At 42.1% G+C, this 19,265-nt stretch overlaps 1 protein-coding gene across 1 annotated transcript in view; it reads left to right on the top strand.

The window, feature by feature from the left end:
* Nucleotides 1-19,265, top strand: part of CLSTN2 (calsyntenin 2) — a 126,267-nt gene that overhangs the window by 4,630 nt on the left and 102,372 nt on the right. The window contains exons 3-4 of the mRNA XM_049775833.1: nt 1,801-1,950; nt 12,112-12,297. Coding sequence (XP_049631790.1) covers nt 1,801-1,950; nt 12,112-12,297 — 336 coding nt within the window. The remainder of the gene's footprint in view (nt 1-1,800; nt 1,951-12,111; nt 12,298-19,265) is intronic.

Genomic DNA, 19,265 nt, shown 5'->3' with positions numbered 1-19,265 from the left:
GGATACAGTTGCTTTAATTTCTTAGAGAGCCATTCCCTATGGTATGAGTGTGGCAGAGACAAAGAGTTGGTTATAAAAAGTTTTGTTCAAGGAGGGTGCAGCAATGAATGGAGCAAGTATTTGAGTCACTCAATTGCCCACAGATTGTAAACCTAAGTCCTTTTCTCAAAAGAGGGGCATCTTATGAGAGCCATTTAACTTGAGAGTAAGAAAAGTGTGAAGTCTGTGTTCAAAATTTAATTTGATATTGTGAGAAGCTACTTCTTGCTCTGTTGAGATGCTCTGACTAACCAAAATCCATCTATAAAGGTCGTGGCCATAGCTCATTTGTTAACAGTATGCACAGAGGAGGTCTTCAACTATATCTGGGTCATTTCAGGGCTAAGCTGAGAACAACACAAGTATTGGGGGCAAATGCAAACAATTCAGAACACCAGCTACAAAGCCATAAATCTATCAAAGCCATGTTTGTTCAATAATTTGGTCTGGCTGGGTTTCAATTTTACTTCAAATCTGTAGCTAGAGGTGCATTTTTAGAAACAGTCCAGAGAAGATATGAGAATAAATTGTTCCAAGTCTTGGTTCAAGAATATAGGCAACATCTCACTCCCTCCTTACAATCCCATCCTTCACCCTGCCCACCATAACCCCATTCATGCACATTTGTGACACTTGTTCCTGAGTCTCCTCTTACTTGTCCCAGACAATGATAATTGGGGGGTCACTTCTTCTGATCTGTAAATCATGATGCAACATTTCTAATAATCCTAGTTTTCTTAATTTGACTCCTGTTCTCTCAATCCACATAAACAATTTCTCATCCATTGGGATGGGAAAATAAAATCTCAGTAGCATTCGTGAAATTAAGAAATACACCTTACTCAGCCATTTCAAATGTTTTCTTATTGGTTGGCTGGTTTGTTTCCCAATGCTCCACTTGCTTTATTGCATTTTGGTAAAAGAAGATCCTAACCTTGGAATTCTAGTGTATCAACAGCAAAAAAATTAAATGTTAAAGGCAAATTTCATAGGAAGATGGTCAAATGTGGGGCTCCAAAAGAAAAGTATTGGTTAAGTGCTCTTGAGACCTTTCTTCATTACTTGGAGCCCAAAAACTTAATTTAGCAAAAAAAAAAAATAGTCTACATTTTTCACATTGATGAGTGAATATTGACTTCTGGACCATCATAGCATTCAAACCACAGGAACAAACACATAATAATGACTTCAAAGAATTATCTAATCTCACTCCAAGAAGAAAGCAGTATCTTCACCACACAAGGAATCTTAACTCTGTAGTTTTCAGGAGAAAAGCCACACATTTTCTTATTGATTTTTCTTCCTATTTGATAGCAAAATAATGGGAGAAGAGGCAAGAGCATCCTTGGTCATGACCTGAGGTTAAAATGATTATGTTAGGACTTCTTGATTTTCATCTCTCCCCCAGAGGTTGCCTCACAGTTGGACACTGTGCCCTACATTTGGGACACTCACTGAGTCCTCTACCCCCTCTGTCAGGGGGACACTTTCTGATACACTTTCTGTTCCTTTAGTAAAGCACAAACCCTTGCATTCCAGGAGTGAGCCCTTGGTCTGAGTGGGTCCTTGAATTGTTTTCTGAGTCTCTGATAACAAATCAGGTCTCATGGGCAAGCCAAATAAATACCTGTTGTCCCTTATTTGTACAGAGATCATGATGGCTGTATTCTGTGGGTGGTGAAGTTGATTGGAGAAGGTTTTGGAAGCACTGTCGTAGGATCAACTCTGCTGAAATGATTTTCATTCTGTGTATGTCCTCAGGCAACATCAGAAATACAGAGAAGCTGAGCTATGACAAGCAACGGCAGTATGAGATCCTGGTGACAGCCTATGACTGTGGGCAGAAGCCAGCGGCTCAGGACACACTGGTGCAGGTGGACGTGAAGCCGGTGTGCAAGCCTGGCTGGCAAGGTGGGCCTGTCCATCTCTGTCTCAAGCAGTGGGGCCTCTGGGCCTGGATGATGCACTACTCACCTCCACATCACAGCAACACACTGGTGGTGCAGTCACTCAGCTGCCAGCAATAGGGTAGTGGGCTGAGTCTCTCTTCTTTAAGAGGATGCTTACTTGATCCCTGTTTTACTGCTGAGACACCCCCTCCCTCCACACACACACACACCTTATTTCACCAAAGCACTCAGTTTGTCCAGAGGTTCTTTCTGCAGCCTCATGACACTCTGGAGACAATGATGATTACTAGCCAACCAAAGAAGCAAGTTCCTGTCAACCTCACTGATGCACCTCAAGTTTGATATCCACCCACTACCTGGAAAGGATTGCCCTGATCCCTGTGCTCACAGGGACAAATAGACAGAGGAGCTGGGGGTGATGGGTGCAGATTCAGAATTCAGCCATTGGACTGAAGGGTTAATGCTGGGAATGAACAAGCGGTGGACTGAGATAAAAGTGGAGGTCGGTTGCTTACAGGACAGGGCTCTCTGCATTGCCCTTTAATTGTGAGGTGAAACTAGAGGATGCTCCACATCCTGACTTCAATGTAGGGTATGCAGATTCCAGGATCTTTAATACAGAAACATGCTACCAACAACAGAGACTGTGTGAAAAATAAAAATGTATTGGCACTACAGACAATGACTTTCATTGGACAAACTAGTGTGCCTGGAGCCTAGAGTTGGTCTTATGTCAGGAAACTTCAGGGGTAGGATCTCCTTGTATTTAGGCCAAAGCTTTTCCTTTTCATGTCCCTCATATTTTGGTGGGCCTATGCAAACAATAATTGCCACTCTAACACCGTTTTTACTGTGCTCCTTTGATTCTAATCCTTAAGAAAAACAACCCACTTAAACTTTTGAGGTTAACTTAAACAAATATGCATGTGCATGGAAATGTAAAAAAGTACTATGCCTTCAATGTTTAAGGAATTACATAAGTTTTATGGCTTTAGATTGCTTTGTATGCTGCTAAGAATATTATGTAATACAATCTGGGGACTTGAGGGACAAAGTAATTGTACATGGGTTCTGTTTTATTTTTCTTAATGTTCTTTGGCTGAAAGTTCAAAGTTAAGATATCAGCAAGGGGACTTCTGAGAATTCTGTTTATGGGTGATTGTCCTTCCACTGTAACTTTACCTTGTCCTCTTTCTTTGCATCTTTGTTCTCGTAATTAAAAAAGAAAAGTGGAGGTCGGTGCTAGTTTGAAGATGCAAAGGCTGAAACTTGAAGGCTGCTCTTCGGGGACAGAATTTTAGAGCGGAGCTTAGGCAAAATGAACAGGGTGAGGCCAGCTGAGGCTAAGTTTCATGGAGTGTAGTGATCTATATTTTCAGTGGTGGAGTGGGGTGAGCTGGCATTACCACTGTGGCAGCAGTGACACTGTGCATCTGATCCTGTTTTTGCTTGATGTGGTTGCCTTCACTGGCTCCTGCATGCTCCTGGTGTAGGCTGCTGTGTGTGGGGTTTCTATTTCATGCCTATGTTGACTCCCTACTCTTGAACATCTTAGAGCTTCAGGCCCCAGTTATCATCCACATGTATCCATTTTTCTATTTTTATTATCCATCATTCTTAAAAGCCCCTAGAGAGAGGGTGATGAGCTATTAAGACATCAGGCCACCAGAAAGGTTCCTGGTCAGAATGTGAATGGCTGCCCTTGAGCAAGACTTTTGTTCCCACTTCAATTCATTGGGATCTGGTGGGTAGGACACATGATTCAGGTGGTGACCCTGAGGCAGTATCTGGGGAGACCCCCCATAGCCAGCATCTTTCAAAGCATCCCTCCACGGTAAACTTTCTCTCCCTTGATCTTTCAACTGCAAAGTCTGAGTGGTGGGCAGGCCCTTCCCTAAATTCCCACTGTGGGAGAGAGCTGAAGGTGTCTGCTTTGAACAACAAATGAGAAGATGAGATGCTCAGGACAGGAGCCATGGGGAAGACTGTCAGGTATAAAGAACAAGGAAGCAACTTCTCTGAATCACTATATTTAGGATAAATCCAGTAAAAAAGAGAGTCATGCCAGATTAGGAAAGAACATGTTTCTAGCTTCAGCAAGGCTGAGCTTGGGTAGTTATCATTCACTAGATTGAAGTTTCTGAGACCAGGGTTCACCACCCTATTTTTCAGCTTAGCAGATGTCTAGCACGAATGGTTGGTGCTTAAGGAATAGTCATTGTATATATAGAGGTGGTGAAGGGTAGATGGATGGTGAATGGATGATAGATAGATGGTGAATGAATGATGAATGTATGAGGTATGTTGATGATGAATGGATGGTGAAGAAGGGGTGGATGGATGGATATATGAATGGTGAGGGATGAATGGGTGATGGATAGATGATGGATAAAAGAAGAGATGATGGGTAGATAGATGGTAAGTGAATAGATGAGTGGTGGGTGAATGGATGGATATAGTTTTATTTTAACTTATAATGACTAGCTTCAGAAAATATTTAGCGTCTAGAGAAAAATCCTAGAAAGAATTGAAAGCTTTCTACTACTCATTCATGGTAGTACTTGTTTTATTTATTTAAGGGGAAGTTTTGGACTATATCCAACTGTTCTCAGGACTTGCACATGGCTCAAAATCATTTTTGGTAGTGCATAGAGAATCAACCATATTCCATACTGGGGTCAGCTACTATACTAATTCTCTAGCCCTGACATTTGTAATGGATAGAGCAAAATACGAAGCCACACATAGATAATGATTGCTGGATGTTTTGTCTTTGATAAATAATGCATCCACAGGGCTCTGATAACAGTTCTACGCCTATATTTACATGCCCCTCCTCACCCAGTGGCACTTGTCTGCAGAGAAAATGATGCTAATGTGCCAAGTGGTGAGTATTGGACATGGAAAGCTCCTGCCTTCCACTGTATAGAGTTCCCACAGCTCAACACTGAGGGCCCTGAGTCAAAGGACCCACCCTCATCCTAGATATAGGCATGGGCTGGACAATGTTGAATGAACCATGATGGAGAGTGAAATCCAGACAGATCTGTCTTGGCATATTTCCAAGTTTAACACCCACAGTCCATGGTGGCAGGTAATTCTGGAAGAAACCTTTCTCCCCTTCCTAAAAGAACCCTATGTGCTGGGGGCTGAGAGTACAGACAAATTACTACCTATCAAGGCTGTTGATAGAGGGCACTGATCCAGAGACACTCAGCCCAATAGAGAACCTGGGGATATGCCTAGGTTAGTTTTGATAAAGTGACCTTAGCAGAACCAAAAGGGGTGATACTGGCTCTGGAGAAGGTGTTAGGAAGTTAGGGAGATGAGTCATGTGGAAAAGGGGAGAAGATTGGGTAGGGAGTGGTGTCTGGAGCCTGGAAGAACGGTCTGTTGTCCTTGCTCTAAAGGGCCCCAGGGGTGGGAGTGGAGCAGAAGTTCCGTGCCCTGCCATGGTGCTAGGGCTCTTAGACAGGAAGAATTCCTTGGACAATCACAAGAGATGGTGGCCAGCAGGCAAAAATTGGGACAAGTACACCAGCTAATGAACATTCCAGAGGGCATTCAAAGGAAGCAAAAACACTTTTGTAAATGCATTAAAGCCAGGTATTTATCGCAAAACCAACTTAGGAACCTGGGCAAAGCAAAGACATTTGCATTTTCAGACAGTGATCCCAAAAGTATGGACACAAAGCTGGTAGTCTGCATAACTAGAGCAGGAAAGATCTCAGTCAAGCCCCCTACTCCATGGTAATCCCAGTCCCCTCTGTAGTTGTCTGCCTACCCACCACTCTGATGGGAGAGAAAAGTAGCCAGGCCCTGGGAGTTAGCCTATGTCACCTAATCCTTTATCAAAGTCAGGTCAATTATTGACCAAGTACTCAGAAGAGCTGACTACAGTCTACAGGGGAGGCAGTTCTCTCTAATCCAAAGATGAGAAGCCCAGGAAAGCATCCAGATTGTCTGAAAAAGCAGATATGGATGGGATAATGATATGAAACCAATGCATCATTGAAGAACACTGAGTTTCCCTTTATGCATGCTGATGCCCCAGCGGTTGACCAGAAAGATGGGATAGGACTGTTCCTTCCTTGCCCTCCACTTCTTCCCTCATTGTCACTCTAGAGTGTCCTCCATCTCACCAGCAAAGCACACCCCAGTTACCTCAAAATACCTTTGGGCAATAAGCATTAAATCAGGGGCCAACCAAATCTAGCTGAGCACCTGTTCTTGAAAAAACACAAAGTATATGAACCCACCCACCAAATTGATTTGACATTTTTTAATGGTTCGTTGGATCAAAGGGGGAGCATTTCATGGCGTATGTAAATGAAGCAAAGTTAACTTCAGCACTCCTGACTTCTATCTCATGCACCCACAGCCCTGTGCTACTGATTTCTGCATAACCACAGCACAGCTGAGAAGTTCCAACAGAGATGAAATGGTCCCCCAAACCTAAATCTGACTCTGTGTCCCTTCACAGTAAAGTTTGCTGATTCCTGCAGGAAGCTGCTGCCCCTCAGTTGGAGGTGGTTTATTGGAGACCTGGGAATGGTCATCAGAGAATGAGAAAGGCTAATGGACACATTTAGAGAAAAGATGAGGATTGACTTGAATGAGCAGTGTCTCCTCTGTAAAGAGAAAATGAGCTCATTTTCAGAGCTGAGATAAAGGCTAGCCCAGAAAAGGCAAATAAACCCAGGACCCTACCTAGCTGTATTTCACCAGCTAACATAGGGTCCAATATATGCTGCTAAAAATTGCATTAGAGTAACACATTCGGGCAGAAAAGATTTTTTCTATAGGCAAGGGTAATTTCAAATATCTTAGAGTCAAGGGAACTGCAAGCTTCCATGGGGATTGTTATCTCAATTTCAGATATACATCTTTGTGAGGGATATAAGGTCTCAAAGATAAAAATCTATCTTGAAGAAAGAACATTACCTTTCTTCTCCTTGTGGGCATGTGGGTTTGGCTCCTTCCAGGATGGCTCTGTGACTGGAAAGATCAGTATTCAGGGGGCCAGGGTGATAATACAGTGGGGAGGGGCACATGCCCCAGGTTCATTTCCTAGAACTCCATATAGTTCCAGGAGCTCTGCCAGGAATGATCCCTGAGTGTGGAGCCAGGAGTAAGCCCTGAGCAGTATCAGGTGTGGCCTCCATTTTTTTAAATCAGCATTAAGGTTCAATCTCAGTCCACCTAGCTTTGCCCAGGCCTCAGACATGTCATCTATTCATGGACGAACTTGACAGGTGTCACATCGCCACCCAGGCGGAGGACCATGGAGAAGACATAAGAGCTGCTGTTTGGGTGATAGGGTTAGGCTGGCTCCTGGGACTTGGACAAAGAAATCTCAGCCCTGGTTATCTCACCATGCAGTGCCTATCTCTCTGATAGACACCCTGCAGATGGGTGACCCTTAAAGTGCTAATGGAGGGCTAGTATTGTGAAGCCTGAAGGCAACCTCACCACCTGAAAGAACCTCAGAGATAGAGAACTCTAGATTCTTTCATCCAAGTCAGAAAACTTCCCCATTGTCCTGCTCTGTAATAGGTGGTAGGTGCCCTCAGGAAGACATACTGGCATGAGCTCATGGGACTATATGGAGTTCTAGGAAATGAACTTATGCAAAAGGGAACAGTGCTATATTATATTGCTGGTGCATTTGGGGATAAGAATGACAGGCTATACAATCTCTGTGCCCTAGTTTTGACCTGAGTTTTTATCCTATGCAAGACATTTTCTTCTAGAATTTTGTACCAACTAGAACCAAAACAAGCGAAATTAAAAAATATTTAAAAAAAAAAAGAGGGGATGGAGGAGGCTACCTTTACCTTGTGAAATAAACACACAAAGAGGTATAACTATTGAGATATTAAACATACAAAGAAAATATAGATATCCCCATTAAGTCTTTTAAGATATTCTTTTTTTTCTTTTTATTAATAATTTTTATTTTGACCAAAGTGGATTACAAATATTTCACAGTAGTATTTTAGGTACATAGTGACATTGAATCAGGGGTATCCCCACCACCAATGTTGTCCTCCCTCCACCCCTGTTCCCAGCACGCATCTCATATCTAAGGGTGAGATCCAGGGCACATTTTTATCCCAGACCTTGGTCTTATTGACTTTGAGAAATGGTTTGCAACAGCAAAGGATCAGAGAGTGTCCTTGAGCTGAGGGTCCTTCTGGAGCTGAATCTGGTAGCATGCCAACAGTCTGCATTTAGGGGAGGATGTGAAAAAAAGGGCCACATAGAATGAGTCATTGGAAGTGGTGGTTGCAGCTTCTTGCCGGGGCATGAGATGTAGGACTGAGAGGGTGTCTTTTTCACTTTGGGAGCTGGGTGGTGGCTTATTGGTGCTGGAGGTTGATGTCTCAGTACCTAATGAGTTAAAAACTGAGAAAATGGGTTAAATGTGGGGGAAGGATAATGGATCAGGATTGAGTAGACAAGAGATTAGAAGGAGTACTGAAGTGGGAGGGAGGATAATGTATAAGAGGGGCTATATACAATATACCCATGAATTGTTTACAATATAGATTGGGCAGAGATAGAGGAGTCCACTATATACAAACTCACACCCACTTATAGACAGACATTACAGATCTATTTATAAGTTGTTGTTGGAGGCCTGACCCTCATAGGGTGGGTCTGAGAGCTTAAGAAATAATCAAATTAAGAAAAGATAAGTAAATGGCTAAAATATAGATTAGGAGAGGGGAAAAAGTGAGAAAAAATAAAGAAATAGAGAAGTAAAAAATAATTGGACCAGCACCAGGACGTGGGAAGGTTTTCCAATTTCATCAATGGCAGGAGTGAATTTTGCTAAATGAAGCTTTCAGAGTTAGATTCTGGCTGGAGCATTTTAGGATAAGGATAATTTTCACATCTAGAGTACTAAGCAATATAAGTAGTGAGCACTGTAAGAGGTGTCTACCCTATGTAGTATTGTCTGCTGTGTATTGTGCATTGAGGTTCCTTTCCTAAAAATAAACTGACAACATGGGATTTATGATATAATAGCAACATAGGTTGAGTTAAAGAGAAGAAAATATAGAAGTTAAGAAGAAAGAAAATAGAGAAGAAAAATAAAGGAAGAGAGATAATAGTTATTTGCAAAAAGTGGAGCCTGTAACAAGTTTGCGTTGTGTAGTTGTCTGTTTCAGTGGTATCAATGGTCATGTTTCAGGTCCTAATAGAGGACATAGTCAGAAGGGAAGTGGGTAGATTGAGGTATTTTATCAAGACGTTGTCATAATGAACATTGTATATGGTATCTTATATAATTGAGCGCCAAATTGAAAAATTAGGGTGTCCATCCTAAATCTCCAAGAACCACTGTGGACAAAGAAGCTGAAGAGTTCTTTTATTTTATAAAATTAAAGCATTAGAACATATTGGTAGAAAGCACTACAAAAGGAGTCCCTGGCTTCCAATTATATTCTGCAACTGGTTCTATAGATAAATACATTAGAAGATTATTATAGGCCTTTGTAGTGAGAGGTTGATTGAACACCTGTTTGCTCTAAACAGCTAGAGGCTTTGTGTTTTCCCTCTTCAACTTAATTTGATTGCTTCTCCTCGGTATACCTTGGCACCTACGGTGTTCAGAGTTTCTACCATTTAGACCATTGTGTTTCTTTATGGAGTATTATATGTATATATGGTATTTATTATAAATATTTCAAATAAGTGCTATCATTCTGTATTTATCCTTCTTCTGGCTTACTTAATTTTATATAACATTTTTAGTTCCATCCATATTGCATAAGTGTATCATTTCTTACTGCTATGTAGTATTTCATTGTGTGTAAGTACCACATCTTCATGATTCACTCATCTGTTGTTGGACATCTAGGTTGATTCCAAATCTTGGCTATGGTGCTGAGTGATGCAATGAATAGTGGTGTACATACATAATTTTTAATGAATAACTTTCTGTCTTGGGGATAGATACACAGGAGTTTGATTGCTGGATTATATAGCAGTTTTATTCTTAGTTTTCTATACATGTTTTCTAAAGGGATTGGACCAGGTAGCATTCACACCAGCAGTGGATGAGAGTTCCTTTTTACCACATCCCCACCAACAGAGATTGATTCTGGGTTTTTTGTTTCTTTGTTTGTTTGTGGTTTTGGGGGGTTGGGCCACACCTGGTGATGCTCAGGGGTTACTCCTGGCTCTGTGCTCAGAAATCACTCCTGGCTTGGGGGAGCATATGGGACTCCGGGGATTGAACCGAAGTCTGTCCTGGGTAGCCACATGCAAGGAAAACACCCTACCACTGTGCTATTGCTCTGGCCCCAGGTCCCATTATATTTGAATTATGCTATCCTCACTAGTGTAAGGTGGTACCTCATTCTTTTCTTGATTTGGATTTCTCTAATGATGAGTGATCGTGAACATGTTTTCATGTGTCTATTGGGCATCTGTTGGTCTTCCTCAGAGAAGTGTCTATTCATTTCTTCTCCCCATTTTTCTACGACTTTATTAGGTATTGTTGAGCTAACCTTTCTGAGTGCTTTGTATATCCTGGATATCAACCCTTTATCTGATGTGTTGAGTGCATAGTTTTTTTCCCATTCAGTTAGCTGTCTTCTAGTTTTAACCAGTATTTTTCTTGAAATACGGAAACTTATTGGTTTGATATAGTCCTATTTATATAGGTTGGATACTATAGCTCTTGCCATTGGCATTTTATCTTCAAAGACTTTTTTGAGGTATAAGTCTTGAAGTGTTCTGCCTATTTTTTCTTCAGTGAACTTTTTAGATTCGAGTCTGATTTCAAGGTCTTTAATCTATTTTGAGTTGACTTGTATAAGGTGTGAGGTATGGATCAATCTTTAGTTTACAGATAGCTATCCAGTTGTTCCAACATGATTTATTGAAGAGACTGTCTTTGTTCCATTTCAAATTCTTGGCTTCTTTGTCAAATATTAGTTAGCCATATATTTGGGGGTATTCACTGGATATTCTATTCTGCCCCATTGATCAGAAACGTTGTCTTTGTTACATTATCATGGTTTTTTTTTTATCACTATGGCTTTATAGTAAAACTTTAGGTTGGGTAAAGAAATGCCATCCAGTTTTTTTATTTTTCATTATGAATTTGACTATCCTAGATCTTTTGTGGTTCCATATGAACTTTAGAATTGATTGTTTTAATTCCTTAAAAATGATATCTGAATTTGGATAGGGATGGCATTGAATCTATATAGGAGTTTATGTAAGATAATCATTTGATGATGATGATTCTTCATACATGTGAGCATGGGATGTTCTTCCAATTCCTTAGGTCCTCTTCAACTTCTTTCTGAAGCATTTTTAAGTTTTCATGGTATAGGTCTTTCACTTTTCTTGTCAGGTTGATACCTAGGTACTTGATATTTTTGATACTATTTTAAGTGGAATTGACTCTTTAATCTCTTTCTCCTGTGCTTCATTATTTGTATAGAGGAATGCTACTATCTTTTGTGTATTTACTTTATATATATATGTATGTATATATATACACTTTGATGTATTGGTTTATTGTTTCTAGTAGTTTTACTGTGGAGTCTTTAGGGTTTTCAATGTATAGCATCATATCATCTGCCCCAAAAAAAGATAGTTTGACTTTCTCTTTCCCTATTTGGATGCCTTTGCTTCCCTTCTCTTATCTGTTTGCTATTGCTAGAACTTCTAAAATTATGTTGAATAAGAGTGGAGACAGTAGACAGCCTTGCCTAGTACCTTACCTGGAAATGCTTTCAGCTTTATGCCATTAAGGATAACTTTGGGGGCCGGGCGGTGGCGCAAAAAGTAAGGTGCCTGCCTTGCCTGCGCTAGCCTTGGACGGACCACAGTTCGATCCCCCGGCGTCCCATATGGTTCCCCAAGCCAGGAGCAACTTCTGAGCACATAGCCAGGAGTAACCCCTGAGCGTTACCGGGTGTGGCCCAAAAACCAAAAAAAAAAAAAAAAAAAAAAAAAAGGATAACTTTGGCCATGGGCCTTTTATAGATTGCTCTAAACTATCTTGAGGTAGGTTCCTTCCAACCCTCCTGTCATTCACTATGACATCAACATGGGGACTGGGGAAGACAAGTTCTTATTATTCAAATAAGGATCATGACCAAATTGACCGTGCCTGCTCTCTATACGTTTGCAGACTGGACCAAAAGAATTGAGTATCAGCCTGGCTCGGGGAGTGTGCCCCTGTTTCCCAACATTCATCTGGAGACGTGTGATGGGGCTGTGTCCTACATTCAGATCACCACTGAGCTGCAGACCAATTACATTGGCAAGGGCTGTGACAGGGAGACCTACTCTGAAAAGTCTCTACAAAAGTTATGTGGTAAGTTTTTCCCTGCTGGGGCTTTTTTTTTATATAAAAATAATTTCTTTATTTCTTTTCTCTAGTCTGCTTATTGTTATTTTACTTATTTATTTATTTGTTTGTTTGTTTGCTATGGTGGGTCTTAAACTCACTTCTCATGCATGAAGTGCATGGGCTTGACCACTAAGCCACATCTCCAGACTCAAATAATTCTTTTTCAGTGATGATACTGTCAATGGAAATAATAAATTTGATGCTCAAGAGAAAAATTTACTAAAGAAGTTGTTGAGAATCCAAACTTGGGGACACAATCTGGGCGACAAACTCTGTTCTTTGAATAACTGAGCCAAGTTTATGGGGTTGGTTTTAGTTCATGTAGCTAAGTGGGATGCTAAGAAAGAAAATATACTTGACTTTAACGGGACATTTAAAAGGACAGAGAGATAATAAAACAGGTATTGCTTTTGCTTTGCAATCAGCTAGCCTTTTTTTTCTTATCCACCCTATATTATTCAGTGAGCACCACCAGGAGTGATCCCTGAGCACAAAGTCAACCCTAAACATAGCTGAGTATAGCCCCAAAACAAAACAAAACCTAAGACAGTTAGTTATTTTTAAAAGTTAAATAAATAAGATTTTAAATAATGAAGGAGTTGAGGTTTTTTTCCATGTTTTCAGTAAAGCTAAGAGAACAGCATTGTTTTCACTATATAGCAATTCCTTCAATTTTCAGTTCATTTAATTAGAACTCTCCTAATTCAGGAAGCTGTATGGAGCAAAATTCTCTAAATCTGGGGCCGGAGCAGTAGCGCAAGCTGTAAGGTGCCTGCCTTACAAGTGCTAGCCTAGGATGGACCGCAGTTCGATCCCCCAAGCATCCCATATGGTCCCCCAAACCAGGATCGATTTCTGAGCGCATAGCCAGGAGTAACCCCCGAGCATCACTGGATGTGGCCAAAAAACAAAAACAAAACAAAATTTCTCTGAATCTTTTATTCCAATAGATACCCCAGTATATATGAGGCACCACATTTTATCCTTTTCTCCTGTCAGTTACTGGTAAAAAATGTTGGGCTGACTTGGACTTTCAGATTTTTTTTTTTTGCTTTTTTGCCAGAGGGCTCTTGATAGCAAACTAAGCCCTTGTTCTGCTTTTCAGCGGGCTTTGACAGAATGGAGATGTTTCCTGTAGAGAGAAATGTAGAATTTTGTTGTTGCTTACAATATAAATAAAACTTATCATTATATTACCACAGCATCAACTCACACACATAGAGTGCAATGAAAAATGACTCATGATGGGTATTAAATATACTTATTCTTATGGTAAAGAGGACAGAAGGCAGAGCTTTCCACAAAGGGCACACTTGATCCAACCTGGCCGTTTGCCAACTGTGTGACTGTGAGCACCAAGCCCCTGTTCCTCGTTGGTAAATCAGGGATTAATGAGGCAATGTGTTTGCAGTTACCCAACACAGATCCTGAAGAGGCACCTAGTACCCTTTTACCATGTTGGTTTTTCTAGAAGTCAGCAATTAGGGGCCAATTTGGAAGGTAGTGTCTGGGGAGGGAAATCTCCCCCAATATGATTTATCGCTCTACTGTTCCCATCATAGAAACAAACAGGAAATGACAACATATTGTATGATTTCCTCTTTGAGGTGCAGGAGAAATAATCTTGCTCTTATACCAGGCTTGTGTTTGGGAATGACACTCCATAAGAAGGCTCCTGAGGACAGTCTTACCTGCTATTTTCTTGTGATAACCACCCCACAAAAACTACTATCTTCATCTTTCCTTAGCAATACCTCACATATGTACATACATTGTTCTTTCCCAAGGAACCAAGTCAATATTTTAGAACTGAACCCAAGAAGAAACTCAGCTCCAAAGTGGCCATGTGTCTTTCATTTGTCCTGACGCCTTACCAGGAAGGAAGGCCTGTGTGGAGAAAGGCCCACAGAAAAGTAGATATGTAGAAGAAAGTTCTCTCAAAATGAAGCCACAGATTGGAAAGAGTACTGCCACTTCAGTATTCCAAATAGCTCTTGCAAAAATGGATAGTAGGGGCCCAGACTTCCTCAGTTCTCTCCTTCACTCTAAGGCAGAAAAGCCATGTCACTCTCCACACTTGAATGAATAAGTCAACTCAGTCCCTGCTGGAGGCTGTTGGAGGATAGCATCATTTCCTAAACTCCACCAGTCTAGAGGGAGATGATTCGGTTAGAGCTGGCTAAAGATGTAATTGGCCCAAAGAATCACACTTGGAATGTGAGTGTGAATGTCTCTGGGGAGCAAAGGGTACAAGCAGAGTGAAAGGAATTTTATGAAGAAAGAACACTTAAGCAAAATAGTTCATCTCCTTACAGTGAGGCATGTATATTTTCTCCCCTAGCTATGAGCTTTCCTAGTATGGCAGATACTTGGTAGAGGGATGTCTTTCTGGTGACCTTTCAGAAGGACTATATTGAAGGATTGGGTTACATCAACTGCCCTATTAGGAGTCTAAATCTTGATTTCTGCTGGGAAATTCAGGGAATAAAGCAAGGAAGGATAGTTCATAGCTGTTGAGGGAAGCCCAGATCAAATCTGGCCTGGCGCTTGCCTCCCACTCAAGCTGTTCAGGGTCTCCCTCCTTCCTTTCAGGGAAATGTTACCTGGATTAGTCTGCGTTGTAATTTTCTAACTCCTGTGGGATGCCTGAAGTTCTTTATGTTTTCAAAGGCTGGTAGATAAGATGTTCACTGGGCTTTCAAGCCAGGGAACCACTGTACTGGTTTTGAGCTTTAGTGTCATTCATTTCTGATCATACAAATCTTTATTGATTGTAAATAAACACAGGGAGACCAATTAGGATGTTGTTGCTATAGCCAAATTTAAGCCATGGTGAGTTCTGAACCAGAAGAGTTAGGGTTTGGGATTAAGACAGATCTAAGAAACAAAACCAACCCAATCAGTGATTAGCTGTCAGGAGTGAAATAGAAGGAATCTGGACAGCATATTCCTGGCCAAAGCACTGACCACTCTAACTGGGAACATAGGGCAAAAGCAGGTTTGGAGGACAATGATAGCTCCTTGTGAGAAATCTAGGTATGTGTTCTCACCATCTAACCCAGATCCCCACCTCCTGCAGACCTGGTAGAACATTCTTTTATATTGCTCTTCCTCCTCTGGACCAGAGTATCTCCTTTTAGTTCCCAGGCCTGTTGCTCCATTTTCTGCCTTAATTCATGGTTCCTTACTTCTTGAATGTTCTCCCTCATTTCCATTTAAAAACCCTTCTGGAGTAAATTTTTCTGCCCTCTGAGCTCAGCAGGAATACGTTCTGAGATGTCCAGAAGATATCTCAGAATTCCAGACTTCTTTTCTGGGAAGCTGTCACTGGGTCACTGACCCAGGCAGGTGGCTCTCTGGTCCACCATTGTTCTTATACCCTCAGGTGATGTGGGAGCCATTAGAAACAGCGATAGAATCCTACTTAAGTGGAAGCCAGCTGAGAGCATGGAAGCCTGCTGTAAGAAAGTACCTGTCAGGGTAGCAGCAATGGATATAGCCTCTGGTTTATAGTGGCCCCAGATATCTGGCTGAAGGGCTGAGGTTAGCATGAAGAGGTACTGCTGTTCTACCTTGAAAATGAAGTGGCATGGGGCTCAAAAAACCCATGAGCCCTTCAGACATGGAGCCCTCTGTGGCCTATAAGGGAACCTCATGCTGCCCTTGCCTACAGAGCCCTGGACTTCTTGGCCTCCTGCTCTCATTCCCTTTGAACCTGGGTTACTAGGAGGGGGGCAGAATTCAGCCTCTCAAGACTAGGTTATGAAGAAACAATGGGTGACCAAGCTGCTGGACATATAAGAAACATGTGTGACTTTCCCCAAGACCTCATAGCGTATGTTTCATCTAACATTTGCTACAATCTAAGGAAAGGCCTGAGATGATCTGATATTATCTCATATTAGAGCAAACAAAACAGTAGCTATGACTCACATGCTATCTGGAACTCAGAGGCCAGGACCTGGCCTATCCTCAGGATACAGGGCTGGCTAGCACCTCCCTCGGATTCAGTGCCTAGCTGGGCTTGTGCCATCTATGGATCCAGAATTCTGAAGACAGGTTATCTTTTACAGAGACCATACAATGAGACCGTACTACGAAAGCCAGTGATGGAGCATCTACTAATTGTTCTTGAAGTTGGTACACTTGTGAGCTCAGATTTTTTTTCTTTGGGGGGGCACATCTGTTGGTATCAGGGGTTACTCCTAGCTCTGCACTCAGGAATCATGCCTGGCAGGTTTGGAGGACCATATAGGATGCCAGGAATTGAACCTGGGTCGGCCATGTGCAAGGCAAATGCCCTACCCACTGTGCTATTGCTCTGACCCCTGTGAGCTCAGATTTTCAGTGGAGATCCATTTATTAATTCATTTATCCATTCATTTACCCATGCATGCATGCAGGTTTGCATTTATTAATTTGACAAATATTTGCATGTTCAAATGCTCTAGCTCTTGATCTTTTATAGAAGATAATAAGATCACTTAACAATTCAATTCATACCTGAGAAAGACAGTCATGTTGAAAAAGTGGAGATATGCTTTGTAATGTGCTTTAGAAACTAAGAGATGACCTCACTTTCAATCAGGGTTAGAGACATTTTTATCCTCTGAATAATAACCTAACCATAGGATACTCTCATCTATTTCTCCAAGATGGTTTTAAGGAATTTCTGGTGTCAAGGCTCCTCATCTTCATTCTCAGAGAGCTCAGGAGGGCCTCTCACTGCAAGAACATACTCATTGATTATTAGCTGAATAACTAGCCTGACATAACCAAGGACTGCACACAGGCTGTAAGCTGTATGTGCTTATCTCTTTGAAATTATTTAAATACAACACACCTTGGAAGAGATAGTACAACAGGTAGGGAACTCTACCTTGAATGTGACCAACCAACCCAGATTCCATCCCCAGCACTGCCTATGGTCTCCCAAGCCCACCAGGAGTGATCTCTGTCATAGAGCAGGGAGTAAGCTCTGAATACTATTGGGTATGGCCCCCAAACAAAGCAAAAAATAAACAATACATTTCCTCTAGGCCCTGTTCTTGCCTGCTATGGCCATATTTGAGCTGGCCAGTACCTGGGCATTTTTGGCTGGCATCCAGAAGCCTGGCTCATTGCCCTTTACTTAACGTTCCACTGGATGGGGGTTCACAGAAATCCAAAGCCCAGATCTTTGCTTATGCCATGGTGGGTGGACAAGGCTCATGATGACAAAGCCACAGGCCCTTCAAACTCCTTCCTTGTATGACACATGCCACCCGAACTCATACCTCACAGCTGTCAGTGCTGAGAAGAGTCTTTGCCACCACCCAGTCTTAGCATGCCTCCCTGGATTTTGCTGGTGTCCTCTGTCACCAAGCTGTTCTACTCATTGATTATAAGGATTTTCTACTTGGTCACCCCAAGGTAGGTTCTTCTGTGATTCATTATTGCCTGCTTTTGGGGAGACTGCACTCAGCAGGTGTACATGGAGTCTGGTATTCTGGGCTCCTTTGTGCAGTGCCAGGGGTAGAACATATGCAAAGGCTGAGCTCAAGCTTCTTCTACCCAATGCTGCTTTTCTATTTCTGTAATGCCTGGTACAACTGAGATGTCATTTGTCTATCTCCTGAAATATCAGGGGGTAATAATGTCAATTGTGAGACTCTGAAATGAGTGTGTGTCCTGGAGAAAAATGGCTTGTCTTTCTTAAGAGCTCCCCACTCTTCCCTCACACCCAGAATTTCAGTAGCTCTTGAGGAGGCGTGACCAGAGACTCCATATAAATCACCAGCATCACAGACTCTCCAAAGGTGCTCAGGACACTGCACCCCTTTAGATCACAATGCTAAATCTGCAATGAACAAATCTAGCAGTGACCCCAATGCCAGGATTCCTTTGAGCTCTCACTTCCGAATTCTCTGAAAGCTATTCCACTCCCCACCATGCCTCCCTGTGTTTTACTATATGTGTGGGGCTGTGAGAGGCACCTGTCCACCAGCTAGGGCTCAGGAGCCCAATAAAACCTACTCTCAGGTTCTCAGCTGCCTGCACTCAGAAGCCTTCTGGGTCCCCAGGACCTTCCTCAGGATTCCCAAGGAGCATCTTAAGTACCCATATGTGCAGACCACACTGCAGCCTCTTTGCACAGGATGCCATTTGTTTACCCACTGCTTTCCCCAGGGAGGGGAGAGAGAGAGAGAAGGACTTCAGGAGAGAGCAAACACTCAATTTGTTTAAGTGCACCAAGAAATGAAATGCAAGCTGTTAAGTTTGTCGCTGACAGTACCATCTGGCTCCACAAAGCCTGATGTGTGTCTGCATCTGTGGATTAGTGGGGTGCCTGCTGCACCTCACCAGAGACATGTCACCTGCCTCAAGAGCCTGGCTAGGATGCATACTTCTCTCTGTAATGTACTCCTCAGACAGTGGATGGCAGCGTGTGGTGGGAGGCAGTATCCTGTGTGCAGAACAACTTTCTTCTGGATGCTAGAAGAAACATCAGCTGAGTCTCAGCTCAAAGGAGTTGCCTGGGAGCCAGGACCCCCCTCTAGCTGGGTGGCTGAGTGTCTTGGCCAAATCACATCCCTTGTAGAGAGAAAGGAGCTCTCATTCACTGCTGGTGGGAATATTATCTAGTCCAGCCCTTAGGGAAAACAATATGGAGATTCCGCAAAAAAAAACAAAACTGGATATTGAGCTCCCATTTGATCCAGCTATACCACTCCTAGGGATATACCCTAGGAACACAAATATCTAATACAAAAATCCCTTCCTCACCCCTATATTTATCACAGCAATTTTTACAATAGCCAGACTCTGGAAACAACCAAGATGCCCTTCAACAGATGAATGGCTAAAGAAACTGTGCATATACACAATGGAATATTATGCAGCTGTCAGAAGAGATGAAGTCATGAAATTTTCCTATACATGAATGTACATGG

The sequence above is a fragment of the Suncus etruscus genome, chromosome 6 (genome assembly GCF_024139225.1).
Source record: "Suncus etruscus isolate mSunEtr1 chromosome 6, mSunEtr1.pri.cur, whole genome shotgun sequence".
In the NCBI taxonomy this organism is placed as follows: domain Eukaryota; kingdom Metazoa; phylum Chordata; class Mammalia; order Eulipotyphla; family Soricidae; genus Suncus; species Suncus etruscus.
This window is presented reverse-complemented; position numbering and strand designations above follow the sequence as displayed.